This window comes from Arachis stenosperma, chromosome 7, assembly GCF_014773155.1.
Source record: "Arachis stenosperma cultivar V10309 chromosome 7, arast.V10309.gnm1.PFL2, whole genome shotgun sequence".
In the NCBI taxonomy this organism is placed as follows: domain Eukaryota; kingdom Viridiplantae; phylum Streptophyta; class Magnoliopsida; order Fabales; family Fabaceae; genus Arachis; species Arachis stenosperma.
In genome coordinates this window covers 77,864,761-77,881,000 of record NC_080383.1, presented here as the reverse complement: position 1 = coordinate 77,881,000, position 16,240 = coordinate 77,864,761, and the positions used below count along the sequence as shown (strand labels likewise).

The 16,240-nt window shown below is 33.6% G+C and overlaps 2 protein-coding genes across 3 annotated transcripts; both read right to left on the bottom strand.

The window, feature by feature from the left end:
- Positions 1-523: 523 nt before the first annotated feature.
- LOC130942101 (serine/threonine-protein kinase AtPK2/AtPK19-like) lies at positions 524-4,349 on the bottom strand. Of its 2 annotated transcripts, none has more exons than XM_057870790.1 (7): positions 4,251-4,349; positions 3,028-3,898; positions 2,791-2,873; positions 2,595-2,715; positions 2,285-2,458; positions 1,358-1,465; positions 524-955 (listed from the first exon to the last, which is right to left on the bottom strand). In XM_057870790.1, exons 2-7 carry the CDS (start codon positions 3,673-3,675, stop codon positions 662-664), a joined length of 1,428 nt encoding a protein of 475 aa, XP_057726773.1. In that variant the 5' UTR covers positions 3,676-3,898; positions 4,251-4,349; the 3' UTR covers positions 524-661. The 2 variants fall into 2 exon arrangements, with proteins under 2 accessions (XP_057726773.1, XP_057726774.1); XM_057870791.1 differs by lacking the exon at positions 4,251-4,349 and adding an exon at positions 4,226-4,247.
- A 9,351-nt stretch (positions 4,350-13,700) lies between these two features.
- On the bottom strand, positions 13,701-15,800 carry LOC130939972 (uncharacterized). Its single transcript, XM_057868032.1, has one exon. The coding sequence runs from the start codon at positions 15,798-15,800 to the stop codon at positions 13,701-13,703; it is 2,100 nt and encodes a 699-aa protein (XP_057724015.1).
- Positions 15,801-16,240: the final 440 nt, after the last annotated feature.

The following is a 16,240-nucleotide window of genomic DNA, read 5'->3' as shown; positions in this document are numbered from 1 at the left end:
CTTGCAATAAAAGAAATGTGGCTTCTATGATGGCTATTATTTCGGTTGATATAACGGTTATAAAAATTTGACATCACTTAAAAAGAATAACTAAAAGGTGCATACCACTGTACTTATGTTATACAGATTATGATTCCTTAAAAAGTATTGCTAAAGTTAAAGTAATATTTTTTTACTATTTAACAACATTTTTAATTTGAAAATTAAAAAAAAGTTACCAAAATATAAAAAAAATTTTTAATTTTAACAACACTTGTATAATCACCGTAATCATAGGCATAATAGACTCTACCTAATTAAAATTATGGTTATATCTTCTTACTATTTGACAGCACTTTTTATTTTCTTTTTTTCAAATTTAAAAATATTGGCATATGTTTAGAATTGTAAAAGTCACCAAAAAAAAAAAGAGAATAGTAAAGAAGTGTGGTTTTAATTTTAGTTAATTTTTTTTAAGTGTTTTTAAAATTTCATAATTATATCAAAATTCAACTAAAGCACAGCAGAACTGCAGAAGAACACATTAAACATAACAATGTACTACTTGCTTGTATAATTACCAAAAAGCATACACAAAGAGGACGTATGGAACTGTTACAATTTTCTCAGCCATCATATGAATTACAAGAGTTGGATTCTCTAACTGAACCTTTTGTAGAATTCAAGCATCTCCCACAAGGCACAGACTGGGAGTACCAATAAAGGAGAACTTCTTGAAGGTATTGTCATCCTTTTTGGGACTAGCAGCTGGAGAATCCAGCAATGGCATGTTAGTCCACCGCTCCTCGAAGTTCGCAACACAGTGCTTTCCGGAAACTTCGGGTACAAAACTCGGTCTTATTTCTCGAGCTTCCAGCTTCTTCCAGTTGACTGATTTAAACCATTTGTGGCTTTTTATCTCCTCGCTGCCTCTTGCCCCGCTGCCGAGGCGCTTCCTGGCATCTTTCTGCAAAAGCTGTAGAGGGAAACTTCATTAAACTGCTGCTGTCCAATATATGACAGTTGCAGAGACAAGAAATACAACAAAAGAGTGAAATACCAAAATTATCTAAGAAAGATCATGTTGCTGACAAAATGACCAAGTGAAGGATGAAAATTCACCTAGTATACACAAAAGGCTTGGTTTGTTTCACAATCTACTAAGGAAAGGTGGTAATTTTGTTGGTGACATGATCTTTCATGGTAATATTGGTACTTCTCTTTAAAAGATTTGGTTCTTTAAGGGAATGTTTCAGTAGCATAAAAGCAGTGGATTTTTCAGACCATTAGGAAAAAACAAGATTTTTGCATGAGTACAATAAGCAAAGCATGTGCCTAGACAGCTAACTATAAGAGAGTGAGGGTGAAAATTTTGTACCCCTTTTAGCAGTGAATGTGCTTCGCTTGACAAGAAAGCCGGGAGCTTCAGTTTGTCTTTTATTATCTTCTGCTGAATCTTCTGTCTATTTCCACCCGTAAAAGGAGGCTGCAATTAAACAATAAGATTTAGTTGAGGGAATCTATAATGCAAGTTACAGCAACTTATGAAAAGATCAACAAATAAGTGTATAGGCAATAAACAATTAAATAAATCAAGGTGATTCAAGATTTGGACCTATTTAGAACTGAATCCCACCAAATTATAGAGGCAAATCTTTGCAGACCAAGAAATTACAATGAATAGTTAAGAAAATTGCTAGTAGAGGACATCCTTTAGTTTTGGCTGAGATTTTGCATACTATTTTCACAAAGCACTACATAATCTAACCAAAGAAATAAGGCCCAATAAATTGATATTACTCATTAGTCATATCAACTGATAATGATTGCTTAAAATCAGGATATGCTATTATTCATATCAATAAAACATTATTTGAGATAGACTTCTTAAGTTATAAGGCTGATTGTTACTGTAGACCATTATCTAGCAAATAGAAATCATCCGCCATAATCTTAGATGAACTCAGTTGGATGTAGATATCATCAACCAGTTTTCCTTGTTCACATAAAATTTCATATTAATTTCTATTACTTGATGCAGAAACAAATAAAAATCCAGGCTTAGCATGAAAACTTCTAATTTCCCAAGTCATCAATTCAAAGTAATTCTTTTAGCCAAGATTGAAAATAGTGAACTTCCTCTAACATAATCATCAAGTTAGTAAATCAAGTTCAAAGAAATTCAAGCTCTATCTTAAGCAGCGTATTCTGAAAGGAACATGACCAATTGATATGGAAAATAAAAATAATTAGGTAACCCCTATTTCTTACTAATAGATGATGCAAACACACCAAGGATACTAACTTTCCCTGTAAGCATTTCAAATAGCAAAATCCCCACACTCCACCAATCTGCTGCCTTATCATGACCCTTCCCTATAAAGATTTCAGGAGCTATGTACTCTAAAGTTCCGCACATAGAATTTGACCTTGCGAGCTCCGTGAATTCCTTAGCCAGGCCAAAATCCGTTAACACTAGCTGGTAAAAAGCACAGGACCAAAGTCATAATACAGCAAGACATGAATCAAATACAATTCTTAAATCCCTTATGAAACAAAGAAGTGTGAAAATCCTACTGCAAAATTACAGACAGATATGGTCATGGGGATCTTACATGACCATCTGCATCGAGAAGAATATTTTCAGGTTTAAGATCCCTGTGCATTATACCATTTGCATGAAGATGAGAAACAGCACAAACAATCTCTCCAGCATAGAAGCGTGCCAAATCCTCCCTGAAAGAAGTTGCATCTTGTGTAAGATATATTAGCATTTCATAGTGTAGTCACAAAATATAGCTTGCCACGCACCTGAATAGGCCTTGGCAATAGAGATGAAAGAAAACATGACCACCATTGACAAAATCAAGCACCAAGTATAGCCTATATTTTGTCTGCAAATCCCAAATAGGTTGTAAGCTTGTAATTATGTAAATATGAAAGTATTGTACAATTTACGTAGCTTTCACATATAATGGAAAGTGTTAAGACCCAAATAATATGAAACACAAGATATGGCAATTAACTTTATTTAGGCAAAAGAATTACTTGGAATGCGTATCTGAGCCGCACAATAAAAGGGTGTACCACCTTTGTCAATATATCTCTTTCAGATTTTATATATTCTGCATGATTTTTTTGTACAATCTTATCCTTGCGCATCACCTTCATCGCATATATTTCCGAAGTACCAGTCCTCCTTACTTGGTACACCTTACCAAAAGCACCTTGACCAACGACCTTCAAAACTTCAAAATCCTCAACTCCAATACTCTGATAATTCATGCAACAATCATTAGATTCTAAATTATTTTCCTTTACAGCATCATCATTAACTGAATACTCTTCAAGTTCTTCCTTTGCTTCTCTATACTCCTTCTCTGCAAGAAGTTCCAACTCATCACCTGTCTCGTGTAAAGTGAGTTTGCTACGCACTGAGGATGGATCAATATATGCTCCACTTGAATGTAATGAATGTGAGCGGATATGAATGACAGAAGGATAATCATTGCAAACCTTTCCACTTGAACTTGTTGCAACTACCAAATTCCCAATTGAAGCTTCAATGGGAGCAGGACCAAACACATCAGAAAATGAATCCACATAATCAGATTCACAAGTAAATAGATCAGGTGGTCCATTTGGTAGTTTCAATTCCAAATGGTTCACGAATGGCTTGTGTCGAGCGAAAACCATGGCTTATCAACAATTGAAGATCACAAATGCAAGAACAAGATGAGATTCCAACAGCTGAAGTTAAAAATTGGAAAAATAATGAACATATAATTTAGGAGCTCCTAGAGAACTTGGTAGCAAGCAAACCAAAATCCAGAAAAAGAAATTGTTGTTGCTTCCCGGTTCACAGGAAACAGCAGATGCAGCAAAATTTCCCAAATTCATGAAGATTAGGTTTTCTGTGCTGCAAATTCAAGAAACTAGAACAGTTATTTTCAGTTTGCATTAAACAGAAAGCGCAGAACAGCATGGATTACAAATATACACTTGAAATTAGAGAATCCAACTAGAAATTTAAACACATAACTACATAAGAGAGTAGTTAATTTCTCAATTAGAAGTAAGTAGTTTCAAATTATGCACAACCGAGACAAGTTTAACATTCAAAGTTCTCTTTGTTCATGAATCATGAAAGGGAAAACATGCCACCAAATCATAATAAATAAAGGAAGACATATAGTAAATAAAATAAACTAAAGGCGCAATATTACAAACATAGAAGAAGCTTTACAAAGAGGAGCTGATGGTTCACTTACATAGATTGAGGAGAATGGAAGCTGCAATGGCAGAAAACCGTTAATAAACGAAGATATAAAATTGGCGGTTTTTTTTAATTAGAAATAAATATTAAAAAGAAAGTTTCAGTTTTGGAATTTGGCATTTGCCAACACGTTTTGTTTCGCCGCTTCCGTGAACAACGAATATTTTGTTGTCTTATTATTCCCTATCACATCAATGATTAATCGTTTTTTATGTTTAAATTTTTTTATGGAATTTAATTTTGATGCCAATATAAACACGTTTTATACGGTATTCAATCATATTTATTATTTTTTATTAAAATAATATTAAATAATTAAATATATTATATAAAATTATTTTATATTAACAATATATTAAAATTAAATTTTATTTTATTTTTAAAAGGTGAAATATTAAGTGAAAATGCCTAGAAATACAAACTTAAATATTCACTTGTGTTATATACGTAGTTGATTAAAGGTTTAATTATTATATTTTTTTATAATTTTACTAAATTTTTAGTTGATTTTTTTTAAATTGGTTCTTAAATCATTTTTTTTTCAATTAAATTCTTTTTTACAGCAAATATAAAGAAGAATAAATTAACTATTATACCTATTGTTTACTCTTTACAAATCTCCCATACTCAATCTGATTCTAACTTTCCTTGCTTCTCTCTCATTTTTTCCTCATTTGTTCACTTCTCATGCTTTATGAACACTCATTGATTCAAGTTAATGACTATTGAGTGTTCCACCTCCAAAAATTTCACCATAAAATTCACATGGCTCAAAATTACATCAACAACAAAATCAACCACCAACAAAAATCTTCTCTTTGATCACTCATCTTCTTAATTTACATTTACACCGATCCCTACCACGTCGATCCTCTCCACCTCCATGATTTCTACGACACGTGCCACCACTTTTTTCATAAGTTTCCAAGCCACGTGGTAGAGAATTAGCCTCTCTTTCCTGACACTCACAAGTTTCACATTGCTCTCTCCTACAGTGTTGTTATTGTCTGTCTTCTGAAAATCTCATCATGTTCTTGCTGCTGATGGTGGTGATGATAAAAGTTTTGGGATAGACAATTTAGTTGAGTGTGTGACATTGGTGACTCCATCTAATGGTGAATTGGTGGGGTTTGGCTATGTCTTTTCAACTGCAATCTCACTGCTTCAATTCATTCTCTGATGGTAACACTTGCAAAAATAAATTAAAAAGATGAGCTTTACCTCTTTTATAAAATGTCCATGAGCTGAGTTCGATTGCATTAAACATATGAGAGTTGTAACATTGGATTTTTAGTTATTTGTTTTTAAGTAAATACTCTATTTGACTCCTGACTTTTTCTTTGTGAGACATAACGTATCTTAATCTATCTTAAATCTCAACCAAATTCCCACCCATTAAAAAAAAATAGATAAATAGATTTTTGTTACCGGATGACAATCGGTTGTCCGCTGACATGTCAGGTAATAGTGCCAAGTGTCACATCTAAAAGGTTGCAGGGACTAAAAACTCTGTCTTTATTTATTATTCTTCTTCCTCTTTCCTTCCTTCATCAATGGCGAATTTCACTGTCATCCCTTACATAATAACCACTAAACCTCATTTCCCATTCATCTCAAGGATTCACTATCCAAAACCTTTTTAACCTTTACTATCCAAAACTCTTCCAATCCATTACACAATCACTGTTTCACGTTGCTCTCCCACTCTTTCCTTCACAAGCCCTTGACTTTGTAAGCCAAACCATAGCCTCAAATAGTATCAACCAATTGAATGAAACTAAAAAAATAAAAAATAAAAAAATTTGTGAAAGATTAAATCAATTAGGATGATGACGCACTTGACCTTGATAGTGTTAGGATTTTGTTGGCGGGAGAAAATATTATGGAGAAAGTGGTGGCGGACAAGAGGATGCAGACGGCAGAATGCGAAAAGCTTCAGGTGGCAGCAGAGCTCTGTAGGTGGTAGAGAGCAGAGAGCTATCGGCGATGGAGAGAGAAAGAAATGGTGGCAAATATGACAGAGAGCGATGGCATCAGGCAGCGGTGAAGCACCTCACATGAGAAGAAAAAAAGAAAAAAAATTATAGGTTGAGATCGTTTCTGTGTGTGATGAAAGAAAGTATATTGAAGAAGAAGAAAATGTAAAGAGGAGGTTGTGTAAGGGGTTGGAAGGGTTTTGGATAGTAGATTTTTAAGGTGAATGGGGAATGAGGTTTAGTAGTTGTGTAAGGAGTGGCAGTGGAATTTGCCATTGATAAAGAAAGGAAGAAGGAATGAGAAGAAGAGATACAGAGAAAGTTTTTAGTCCGTGCAACCTTTTGGAGGTGACACTTGGCAGTGTTACCTGACATGTTAGCAGGCAACCGTTTATTATCCGGTAGTAGGAGTCGATTTGTCCATTTTCCTTAATAGATGAGCTTTGGTTGAGGTTTAAAAATGATTAAAGTACGCTATGTCTCACCAAAAAAAAAATCACGGATCGGATAGAATATTTACTCTTTATTTTTTGGTTATTGGGTTAATTTGGTGAAATATATATATGAATAAACTGTACAATGAAGAGACGAAAGAAGACGTCAAAAAGTGTTTTTGTCTAAGCGTGAAGAGAAAGAAGGAGAGAATTAATTTTATCTTTATAAAAATAAAAACGCGAGAGACAAATAAAAATTAAAAAAAAGATATATTTAATTTGTGATAGAATATTCGATTAATATTTTTGTCACGTTAAGAATTTAATTAAAAAAGATAAATAATTTAAAAATTTAATTAAAAAATATAAAAATTTAATTAAAAAATTAATAAAAGTATAAGAATTAATAAAATAATTAAACCTCATTTAAATAGTGATTTAGTTGAATTAAGATGAAAAAAAAAACCTCGACTGCTAAATATTTGTAAAAATAATTGGATATTTTTTTTTGGATTAAGCCCGCTACAGATAACATATCTCAATATTTGAGACTGAATTTTCATATGAAGATAATTTTGAGCATCTTCCCTACTTGAAATAAATACCTACTCACTTCTTTCCTCTTCTTTCCTTGATTTGTTTATCATTATGGACAATATTATATTGTAAGTTAAGTGATTTACATATCAATTGCTACTTTAATTTGTTTTTTTAACTAACTAGTACACAATACTCAGCTATTTATTTACTTTTTACTTTTCAGAATAATATATAAATACTCTCTGATCTCTACAAAAAATTTTAATATGGCTATGTTATAATAGCTACGTAATTATATAAATATTATTAAAATTAAATTTATATTTTTTATATTTTAATAATATTTTTTATGTAATGTTTTTTAAAAAATATTATATAATAATAAAAAATATTACTTAAATTTTAACAATACTTTTTAAAATACTATAACTTTTATAATTATTGTGACATACATATATATATAACAAAAGGGAATAACCTTTTCTAAATTATAATAAAAACAGGGAAGGTAAAAAAATAAAAGTTAAGCAACGTAATATCATCTTTCTAAAAATCAAAACATGCATGCATGATACTTTTTCTTGAACAAATAATATATATATGATGATCTCTTTAAATCTTATCTTTCTAAAATCGAAGCTTCAGTTTTCTACTTTTCTTAGCTTATTATTACTTTGCATGATTTGATGCAATATTTCATTTCTTTTTAAAATAATTGAAATAAACGAATGTATCTCAAAGATTATTTAAAAATAAATAATTGAAATAAATAAAGGAATAAATCCTCCGAGCCTGGCTTGGCGCGCTTGGGATGAGCTACAATTCAAGGAACCTAGGAAAGCAATAGACAATTTAGACGAGATAGCGTGGATGCACCTGTACGCAATAGTTTAAACTTTAAACTTTCTTTTAAGTTGCGTAAGCATAACAAATTCCACATTATTCCTTTGCACGTCCGATCCATAACCTTTTAATGTTCACCAACCTCTAAATTATTGAAGGGAACCATATTCTTCGATCGTTGAAATCAACCGTGATTTGGAACATCTATCATATATCATAAACCTTTTCATCGGTAATGTAGGAGCATGTATCTTTATATTTGTGTTATTAGCTAAAATAATCTAATTTAATATATATTATTATATTGTATTATGAATTAGTCTTACATAGTCTGAATTATGAAGATTCTATATCCCTACTAGTATAAATATGTATATGTACCCTTTTTGTTTATGTGTTGAATTGATTGAATTGATTGAGTTATATGTTTAAATAAGTTGTGTGTTTATTTTTCTCTAGGCTCTTTGAGAGTAAGAGGTGTATCTTTGGCTTAGCCAACCAAGGAGGATTCTTGACTATTTTCACCATAATTTGGTATCAGAGCAAGGTTGGTCCTTGACTTGCTCCAGTAAAATGTTTTTGGTTCGTGGGTGTGGTCTTTAGTGCGGTTCTCTCGTTGTTGGTACGAGTTGTTGTTAGTACGGATTGTCTGCTGCGAAGTTTTGGGTAATATCGTTCTTTTCTCTTCTTTTGGTGACTTTTCTCTTGGTGGTTATCTTCGTTCATTCTCATCATTATCATCATTGGTGCATTCTCATCATCATTGTGCATCATCATCATAACATCGATACCCAAGCATCAACCTCATTGCATAGTAATAAGAGATGGCTCCAAAGCGTAAAACTACTCAAGAGATTAAAATGGAGGAGTTGCGCTGTCAAGTTAAGGAGTTGCAAGAGCAACTTGCAAAATATGAAGCTGCTAAAAATATTCGTGGCAAGCAGAATGATGTCAGTTCTTCTAGCGAAGATGATAATGAAAATCCATTTCATTATTCTTCTTCGTCTGAAGATTTGTCCATACGAAGAGCACGACAAACAACACGAAAGCTAAAGACTTAGGAATCAAAATTGATATTCCTGAGTTTGAAGGGAGACTCCAACCTGATGATTTCATCGACTGGCTTTGCATAGTGGAAAGAGTGTTCGGGTTAAAAGACATTCCAGATGATAAGTGTGTGAAGCTTGTAGCAATCAAGTTGAAGAAGCATGCGTCAGTATGGTGGGAGAATCTCAAGCGTCCGCGAGAAAGAAAAGGAAGAAGAAAGATCAAGACATGGGATAAAATGCATCATGAGCTCAAGCGCAAGTTCCTTATTGAACATTACAGGCAAGATACCTTCATCAAATTTCATAATTTGAGGCAAAAGTCATTATCTGTAGAAGAATATACAATGGACTTCGAAGAGTTGCTTATGAAGTGTGACATTCAAGAGCCTGAATAACAAACAATTACTCGTTATCTTGGAGGACTAAACACAGAAATTTCTGATGTCGTTTAGCTGCAACCATATTAGACCTTGGATGATGTCATTAGGCTATCATTAAAGATTGAAAAGCAAAGAATACAAAAGAATAACACTCGATTACCGAAGGATAAAGAAGTCATCCTTGATGTTCAACAAGAAATGAAAACAGAATCTTATAGAAGCAACAAGGAGTATGGATTATCAGGTAAGAAATGCTTCAAATGTCAAGGTTTTGGGCATATTGCTACTGATTGTCCAAACAGAAGGGTTATCACTCTTGTCGAGAAAGAGGTTAATGAAGAGCCAATTTAGGAGCAAGAGGAGGAAGGTGAGGTTGACTATGTTATTGAAGAAGTTCCAGCAAATTGTGGAGAAGTTTTAGTAGATTGTCGAAGCTTGAATACTGCAAGGGTAATAGAAGACGAGAGTTGGTGGTGCCACAACATCTTCCATACAAGATGTACTGTTGAAAAGAAAGTTTGCAAGATCATCATAGATAGTGGAAGTTGTGAAAATGTTGTCTCAAATTATATGGTAGACAAATTGAAGCTTCCAACCGAGTTACATCATCATCCTTACAAGTTGCATTGGTTAAAAAAGGAGAATGAAGTTAAGGTCACAAAGCGAAGTTTAGTCCAATTTTCTATGGGAAGTAAATACAAAGATAAAGTGCGGTGTAACGTTATTCCGATGGACGCGTGTCACTTACTGTTAGGACGTCCTTGGCAATATGATCGTCGAGCTATTCATGATGGTTTCACGTGTCGCAGCTTCGTAAATATACTCCTGATGCAAGCCATGTTCTAGAGCCGGAATCAGTCCAAGTAAGGGAAGATTTGACGCTTCCAGTAATCCCAGTTAGAACCGATGACACCAGCATCAAACGTTTGCGCAGAAAGGAGGTTTTTTTTAGTGAAAGTAGCTTGGAGTCGGGCTGGTATTGAAGAACATACTTGGAAGCTCGAATCAGATATGCAGAAGGACTACCCACACCTATTTTCAGGTAACTAAATCTGAATTTTGAGGGCAAAATTCTTAATTAGGTGGGTAGGATGTAAACTCTGTTAAATTAGTAAATAATTAGTCAATAAATTAAATTTTAATAAAGAAAATTAGAAATGTAAATTTTATATTAAATCATGATAGAGCTTAGTAAAACGAAAATTTTGACACTAATTTTAAAGAATTTGGCCTATAATTGAGCCGAACGGACTGAACCGGGACCCAAACTGGGTCTGTGGGCCCAACCAATCCATCAATTAAATGAGTTGAAGCTCACTCTCCTCCCCATTTGGCATGCAACACGCTGAGAAGCTCAGCATGAAGGGGAAGAACATGTAAACTTTCAAACCCTCATTCAAACACTCAAATTGCTATATCTTCTCACTCCGAGCTCCGATTGTCGCACCGTTTATGGCCACATGACTACCGCGTCGAGCTTTACCAATCCATTGAAACAATTTCATAAGTAAGCTACTCTATCAGTCTTAGCCTCTCCTTCCCCCAATTTCTCAAAAATTATGTAAGTGGTGTTGAGTTTTTGCCTCTTTGATGTATTAGGATCCGACTAGCTTGAGAAAAATATTCATTCTTTCTCATGCGATGCTTGGGTAAGGTGAGAATACTAGAACTCTAATCAATTCCTTGAATTTGTGTATTGGGTATGTATATGTGATATATGTGAAATTAGGTGTATATATATGTATATGTTGGACCTTGAATTGTGAGCTTTGGAACTTGGTGGAGGTTGGGTACTTGTGCCTTGGTGATTTTGGACATCTTGGGGCTGTATTCGGTGCACTAGTAGGTTGTCTCGGGAAATACGTGAAAAGAAGTCAAGGTATGGTTTAGGTTTCACGTATCTAATATATACTGTTTTGTGAAAACTTAGGCTAGTCGACCATAGGATAGGTTTGAACGTAAATGAATGTTTAATGCTTAGTATCCTTGTGATGATTTGTGATATGAGTTGTGTATTTGACTCGGTGACTGCTACTGATGATAATATTAGGATGTAAATTGATGAATTGATGAGTATTGACTTAATGATATGAATGGACATGTCTAGGATAGGTGAATTATGATTTTGTTGATGTATTTAATTGATTGATGCATGAAATTGTTGAATTGATGTATGGTAAGACATGGTGGTTGTTGTGATGTTGAGGAAGATGTGTTGTGTTAATGATTTACTGGTATGGTAAGTTGGATTGAAGTTGAGTTTTTAAGAAAGATAAGGTTTTGAGGTTTTGTATAAAACTGATTTTTTGTCGAACTTTGCCGAGTCATAACTTGGCTTCTGAACCCCTAAGTGGTTTCAAACTTGTTTCATAAAAAAATTGGGCTCGTGAAGTTTACGCCGTTCGAAGAACAAAAAAAATGATTTAAAACGAAAAAGTTATGCGGGTCAAAGTTTGGTATTAAAAACTTAAATTCTGCAACTTAAACATTTTTCTGGATTCTGCATAACTCGCGTATACGACCACCACACGTGACGCGGCCATTCCATTCAGGTTGGACGTTTCGCGTACGCAGGGTGGTGCATGCATACGCGAGCAAATGTGCGTGCGTACGCGACCACCTGCACGCGACGCAACCAATCCTTACGGATTGGGCATCTCGCGTACGCGAGCTAAGTGCGTATGTACGCGAACAATGAATTTGAGGGGTTGCGTACACCACCACCTGCACGCGACGTGACCAATCCCTATGGGTTGGGCATCTCGAGTATGCGAGCAAGAGGATGCGTACACGAGCAATGGAGAGTCAGTTCCATGCGTACGCGAGCCCTTGTTTTCAGTAAAAATAAGTTCTGGTGTTTTAAAGTTAAATCTCAAACTTCTAAACCTCAATTATCATTCCTTTGGACCTAGAACTTATTAGTAGCCTAGTAATAAGTTGAAGCTAGAAAATAAAGGTAACTCGGAGTTGAAGTAAGGTTGAAAATTAATGAGATATGAATGAAAGGTGAATAGGTGAAGTGCAAGTGTGGTGCTATTATATATATGACATGAATATGAAATGTTTATAGATGATTATGAATATTATTTGGCTTATGCACTCAATTATCTGAGATACGAGTTTCCTTGGGTAAAGTACCGTGGCTTGCCACCATGTATTCCAAGTCGAGACTCGATACTCTATTGACCCTACGACGTAAGATGTAACCGGGCACTCTAAATTCTCGGGAAGGTAGACCCCTATTGAGCAATTTATAAATATGAGAAAAAGCTATGCATAGACTCATGGGGATGCGCATCGGGGGACAGTCCATGGTTTAGCAAACCAGACTTGTGGATTGGCTTGATAACCGACAGATGAGTCTCATCAGTCATAGGATAGGCATACATCATGTGCACTTTGTTTGTTTGTTTGCTATGCGTTACTTGGAAATGCCTAACTAAATATATTATGTTATTTGCTATATTTGCTACTTGCATTACTTGTCTCGTACCTGTGCTTGCAATTGTTTGTTTGACTGTCTTTGCATACTCACCAGAGATGGAGGAACGGAGGAAAGGTAGACAGGTTTAATGTTAAGATTGAGTTTAAGCTGAGTTTAGATTTCCCTAGATAACTACTCTTTCTATGGTTTCTGTTTACTGCTTCAAGCTTTATAATTCGAGTGTCGGCGTTCTAACATTGCATCTGGCATTCCCAAGACCTTATATCTTATGTGCATGGCACCTTTATCAGGGGCCGAGCTAGGCTAACTATTTAGGGGGGCGGTGTTATATTTTATATTACTATTTCTATTGATAAAATTAAAAAATAAATATATATATATAATCTCAATCAAAGTAAGACAATAATATATAAAAATTACCACTTACAGATTTGTATCATGAAAAAGCTATTCGACGTTTTTTTCTATTTTCAAAATCATCTATAATTGAATTTGTGTCGAAAATAGCTGCTAATTCTTTTTCTATATAGATGACCAAGTTGTCTGCAAGAAATTCATCAGCCATTTTACTTCGGAGTCTTGTCTTAACAATTTTCATTGCTGAAAAAGCTCTTTCTGTTGTTGCTGTAGACACTGGTAGAGTCAAAACAAGACGTATTAATCTATCAACCATGTGATAAGTTCTTGATTTTCCCGTTTCTTGCAACTTGTTGCACAATTCAGAAAGTGTACCAATGCCTTTCAAATGATTTGGTATATCATGCTGATAATGTTGCAACTAAGATTTCAAAATATTTAGCTCATTAGAAGGAAAGTCAAGGGGATAAAACTTCTCTTCTAACTTGCTGATTTCTTCAATATTAAATGATTTGAAATTGTCCTTAGGATCCAAAGCACAACTCAAAGTCAAAAGCTCTATTGTTTGCTCATTAAATCTACTATTCAACTCTTGTATTTGAGAGTCAATTGTTGCCAAGAATACATCTATTCGATAATGATGCTCAACTGTCACACTTGGTTGACGAGATCGACCTCTTCCAAAAACATATTGTGCCCTCATATTAGGGACTTCAATTTCATATTTTTCACAAAAATCTTTAACATTTGCAAGAAAATTGCACCATCCACCATCTCTTAATTGTTGAAGAAGTAACTTTGATGTAGAAACAATATGCATTGCATTAAGAATATCTTGAGATTGTTGTTGCAGTGCTTGGCAAAGAACATTAGTGATTCCCATAATCTCTTTCATCAAGTGCAAAGTGAAAACAAATTCAAATGACAATAATATTTTACTAACACCATAAGCCTCACTTCTTTGTGCATAAGTTGTCCCGTCTTCAATGATATTATTGAGAACAATATTGGTAGCAGTAAACATTTTTACCAAACTGCAAATAGAATTAAAGTGAGAGCTCCATCGAGTATCCCCAGCTCTTTGTAAAGTGCTTATTTGATTCGCACCTTTGCCTGTTTCTAATTCATTTTGAGCAACCAAGTTTGCATTTTCAATTGCTTGAGCTTCTTGTAATTGATCATGTCTTTTTGAAGAAGCACTAACAATAGTGACAATAGAGTTTAATTGAGTAAAAAATTCATGAATTTGAAGTACATCTCTTGAAGCTGCCACCAATGCTAATTGTAACCTATGAGCAAAACAATGCACATAGTATGCTTGTGAAGAATCTTTAAGAAACAAAGCTTGCAAACCATTCCACTCACCCCGCATGTTACTAGCACCATCATACCCTTGAACCCTAATATTTTCAACTTGGAGATTATAATGAGAAAGGATAGAAATCAATTCTTTCTTTAAAGTTGTTGCACAAGTATCAGTGACATGCACAAGATCAAAAAATCTCTCTTTAACAAAACCATCTAGAGTAACAAATCTCAAAACAATGGCCATTTGCTTCTTTTTAGATTCATCTCTAGCTTCATCAACAATAATACAAAATTTGGCATCTCCAATCTCTTCTCTGATTGAATTTCTCACCTTAGTAGCAATAATATGTAGAATTTCTTTTTGGACATCATTTGAAGTATACTTAGCATTTTTTGGAGCATTTTCCAAAACATTCTTTTTCACTCTTTCATTGTAAGATCCCAAAAATTTCAACATTTCCAAAAAGTTACCTCTGTTGCTTGAACTTTGGCTTTCATCATGTCCTCTATATGCACAACCTTGAAATGTCAACCATCTAATGCAATCTATAGATGCTCCTAGTCGAATTCGATTCTTTTCATTCTCTTCTGATGTTTGCTTATGAAGAAGTCTGTCAATATGTTGTGATTGTTTCATCAAATCATCACATGATTTCAGCGCCTTATGATGGAATGAGTTAGGACCTTTGCCAATGTGATTCAAAAGAGCACATTCTTTTCCACTATTTACTTTCTTCCAATTCCTGAAACCATTCTCAATAAAAGCATTTGAACCCGTATTGATTGAAGTTTCCTTAGCAAAAAGAAAGCACGGAAAACAATATATAGCATCATCTTCTATAGAATATTCTAACCAAGATGGAAACAATTTAAACCATGAAACTTGAAAGCGACGATGACTTTTATCACCAGAAAATAGATAATTATCAAGAATTGGTTGATTTGGCCCAACTTTAATATAAGCCCGACGGATTTCATCTCTTTTATTTGGAGGAAACTTCCAAATCATTGGTCGCATTCCAGGATCTCTTTCCAAACGAAAAACATCCAGTTGATTTGGAAGAAGTCGTGGACGCTTTGAGCTATTCAATGAAGAACTTGAAGTAATGAAATTTGATGACCCCTCAAGTATTTGAGTAGTAATAGTAGAAGCATCTTCATTCTCTTGATCTTTTCTTTTAAAAAATGTATCAATGGTTTTGAACTTACTCATAATTCAAATGGCCAAATAAGTTCCTATAATTAAAAATATATTTAGCGAAAAGTGTAAATTACAGTTTAAATCTTTATAAAATATAAAAATTATATTTCAATATAAAATAAAATATTAAAATTCAGAACAATAATACCAACATCCTAGTATAAATAATATAAAATTGTAATTAAATAGTTAACTAATAAAAAAAATTAAATATACAAATTAACATATAATAACATAAACTTAATTAACAAATAATAATAAATTAACTAATTAAGTAAATAACTAAATATATAAAAAAGAATAAAAATAGAACCTTTTTTGAGAAAGAGGAGTGAAAAATCACTTGTTAAACTACTATCTTTTTTTTAATTTGCAAAAAACAAAAAAAAATAAAAGTCAAAGAGGTAAAATTATAAAAGATAAGAAGATTAAAAAGATAAAAAAGAAGAAGA

Bases quoted from the DNA above. Each gene is read 5' to 3' on its own strand.
- LOC130942101 (XM_057870790.1), bottom strand. From the start codon at position 3,675: ATGGTTTTCGCTCGACACAAGCCATTCGTGAACCATTTGGAATTGAAA. The intron at 2,874-3,027 runs GTAATTCTTTTG...TGGGATTTGCAG, and splicing joins GGCTCAGATACGCATTCCAA to ACAAAATATAGGCTATACTT. The intron at 1,466-2,284 runs GTTAGTATCCTT...GTTTAATTGCAG, and splicing joins TTGAAATGCTTACAGGGAAA to CCTCCTTTTACGGGTGGAAA.
- LOC130939972 (XM_057868032.1), bottom strand. From the start codon at position 15,800: ATGAGTAAGTTCAAAACCATTGATACATTTTTTAAAAGAAAAGATCAA.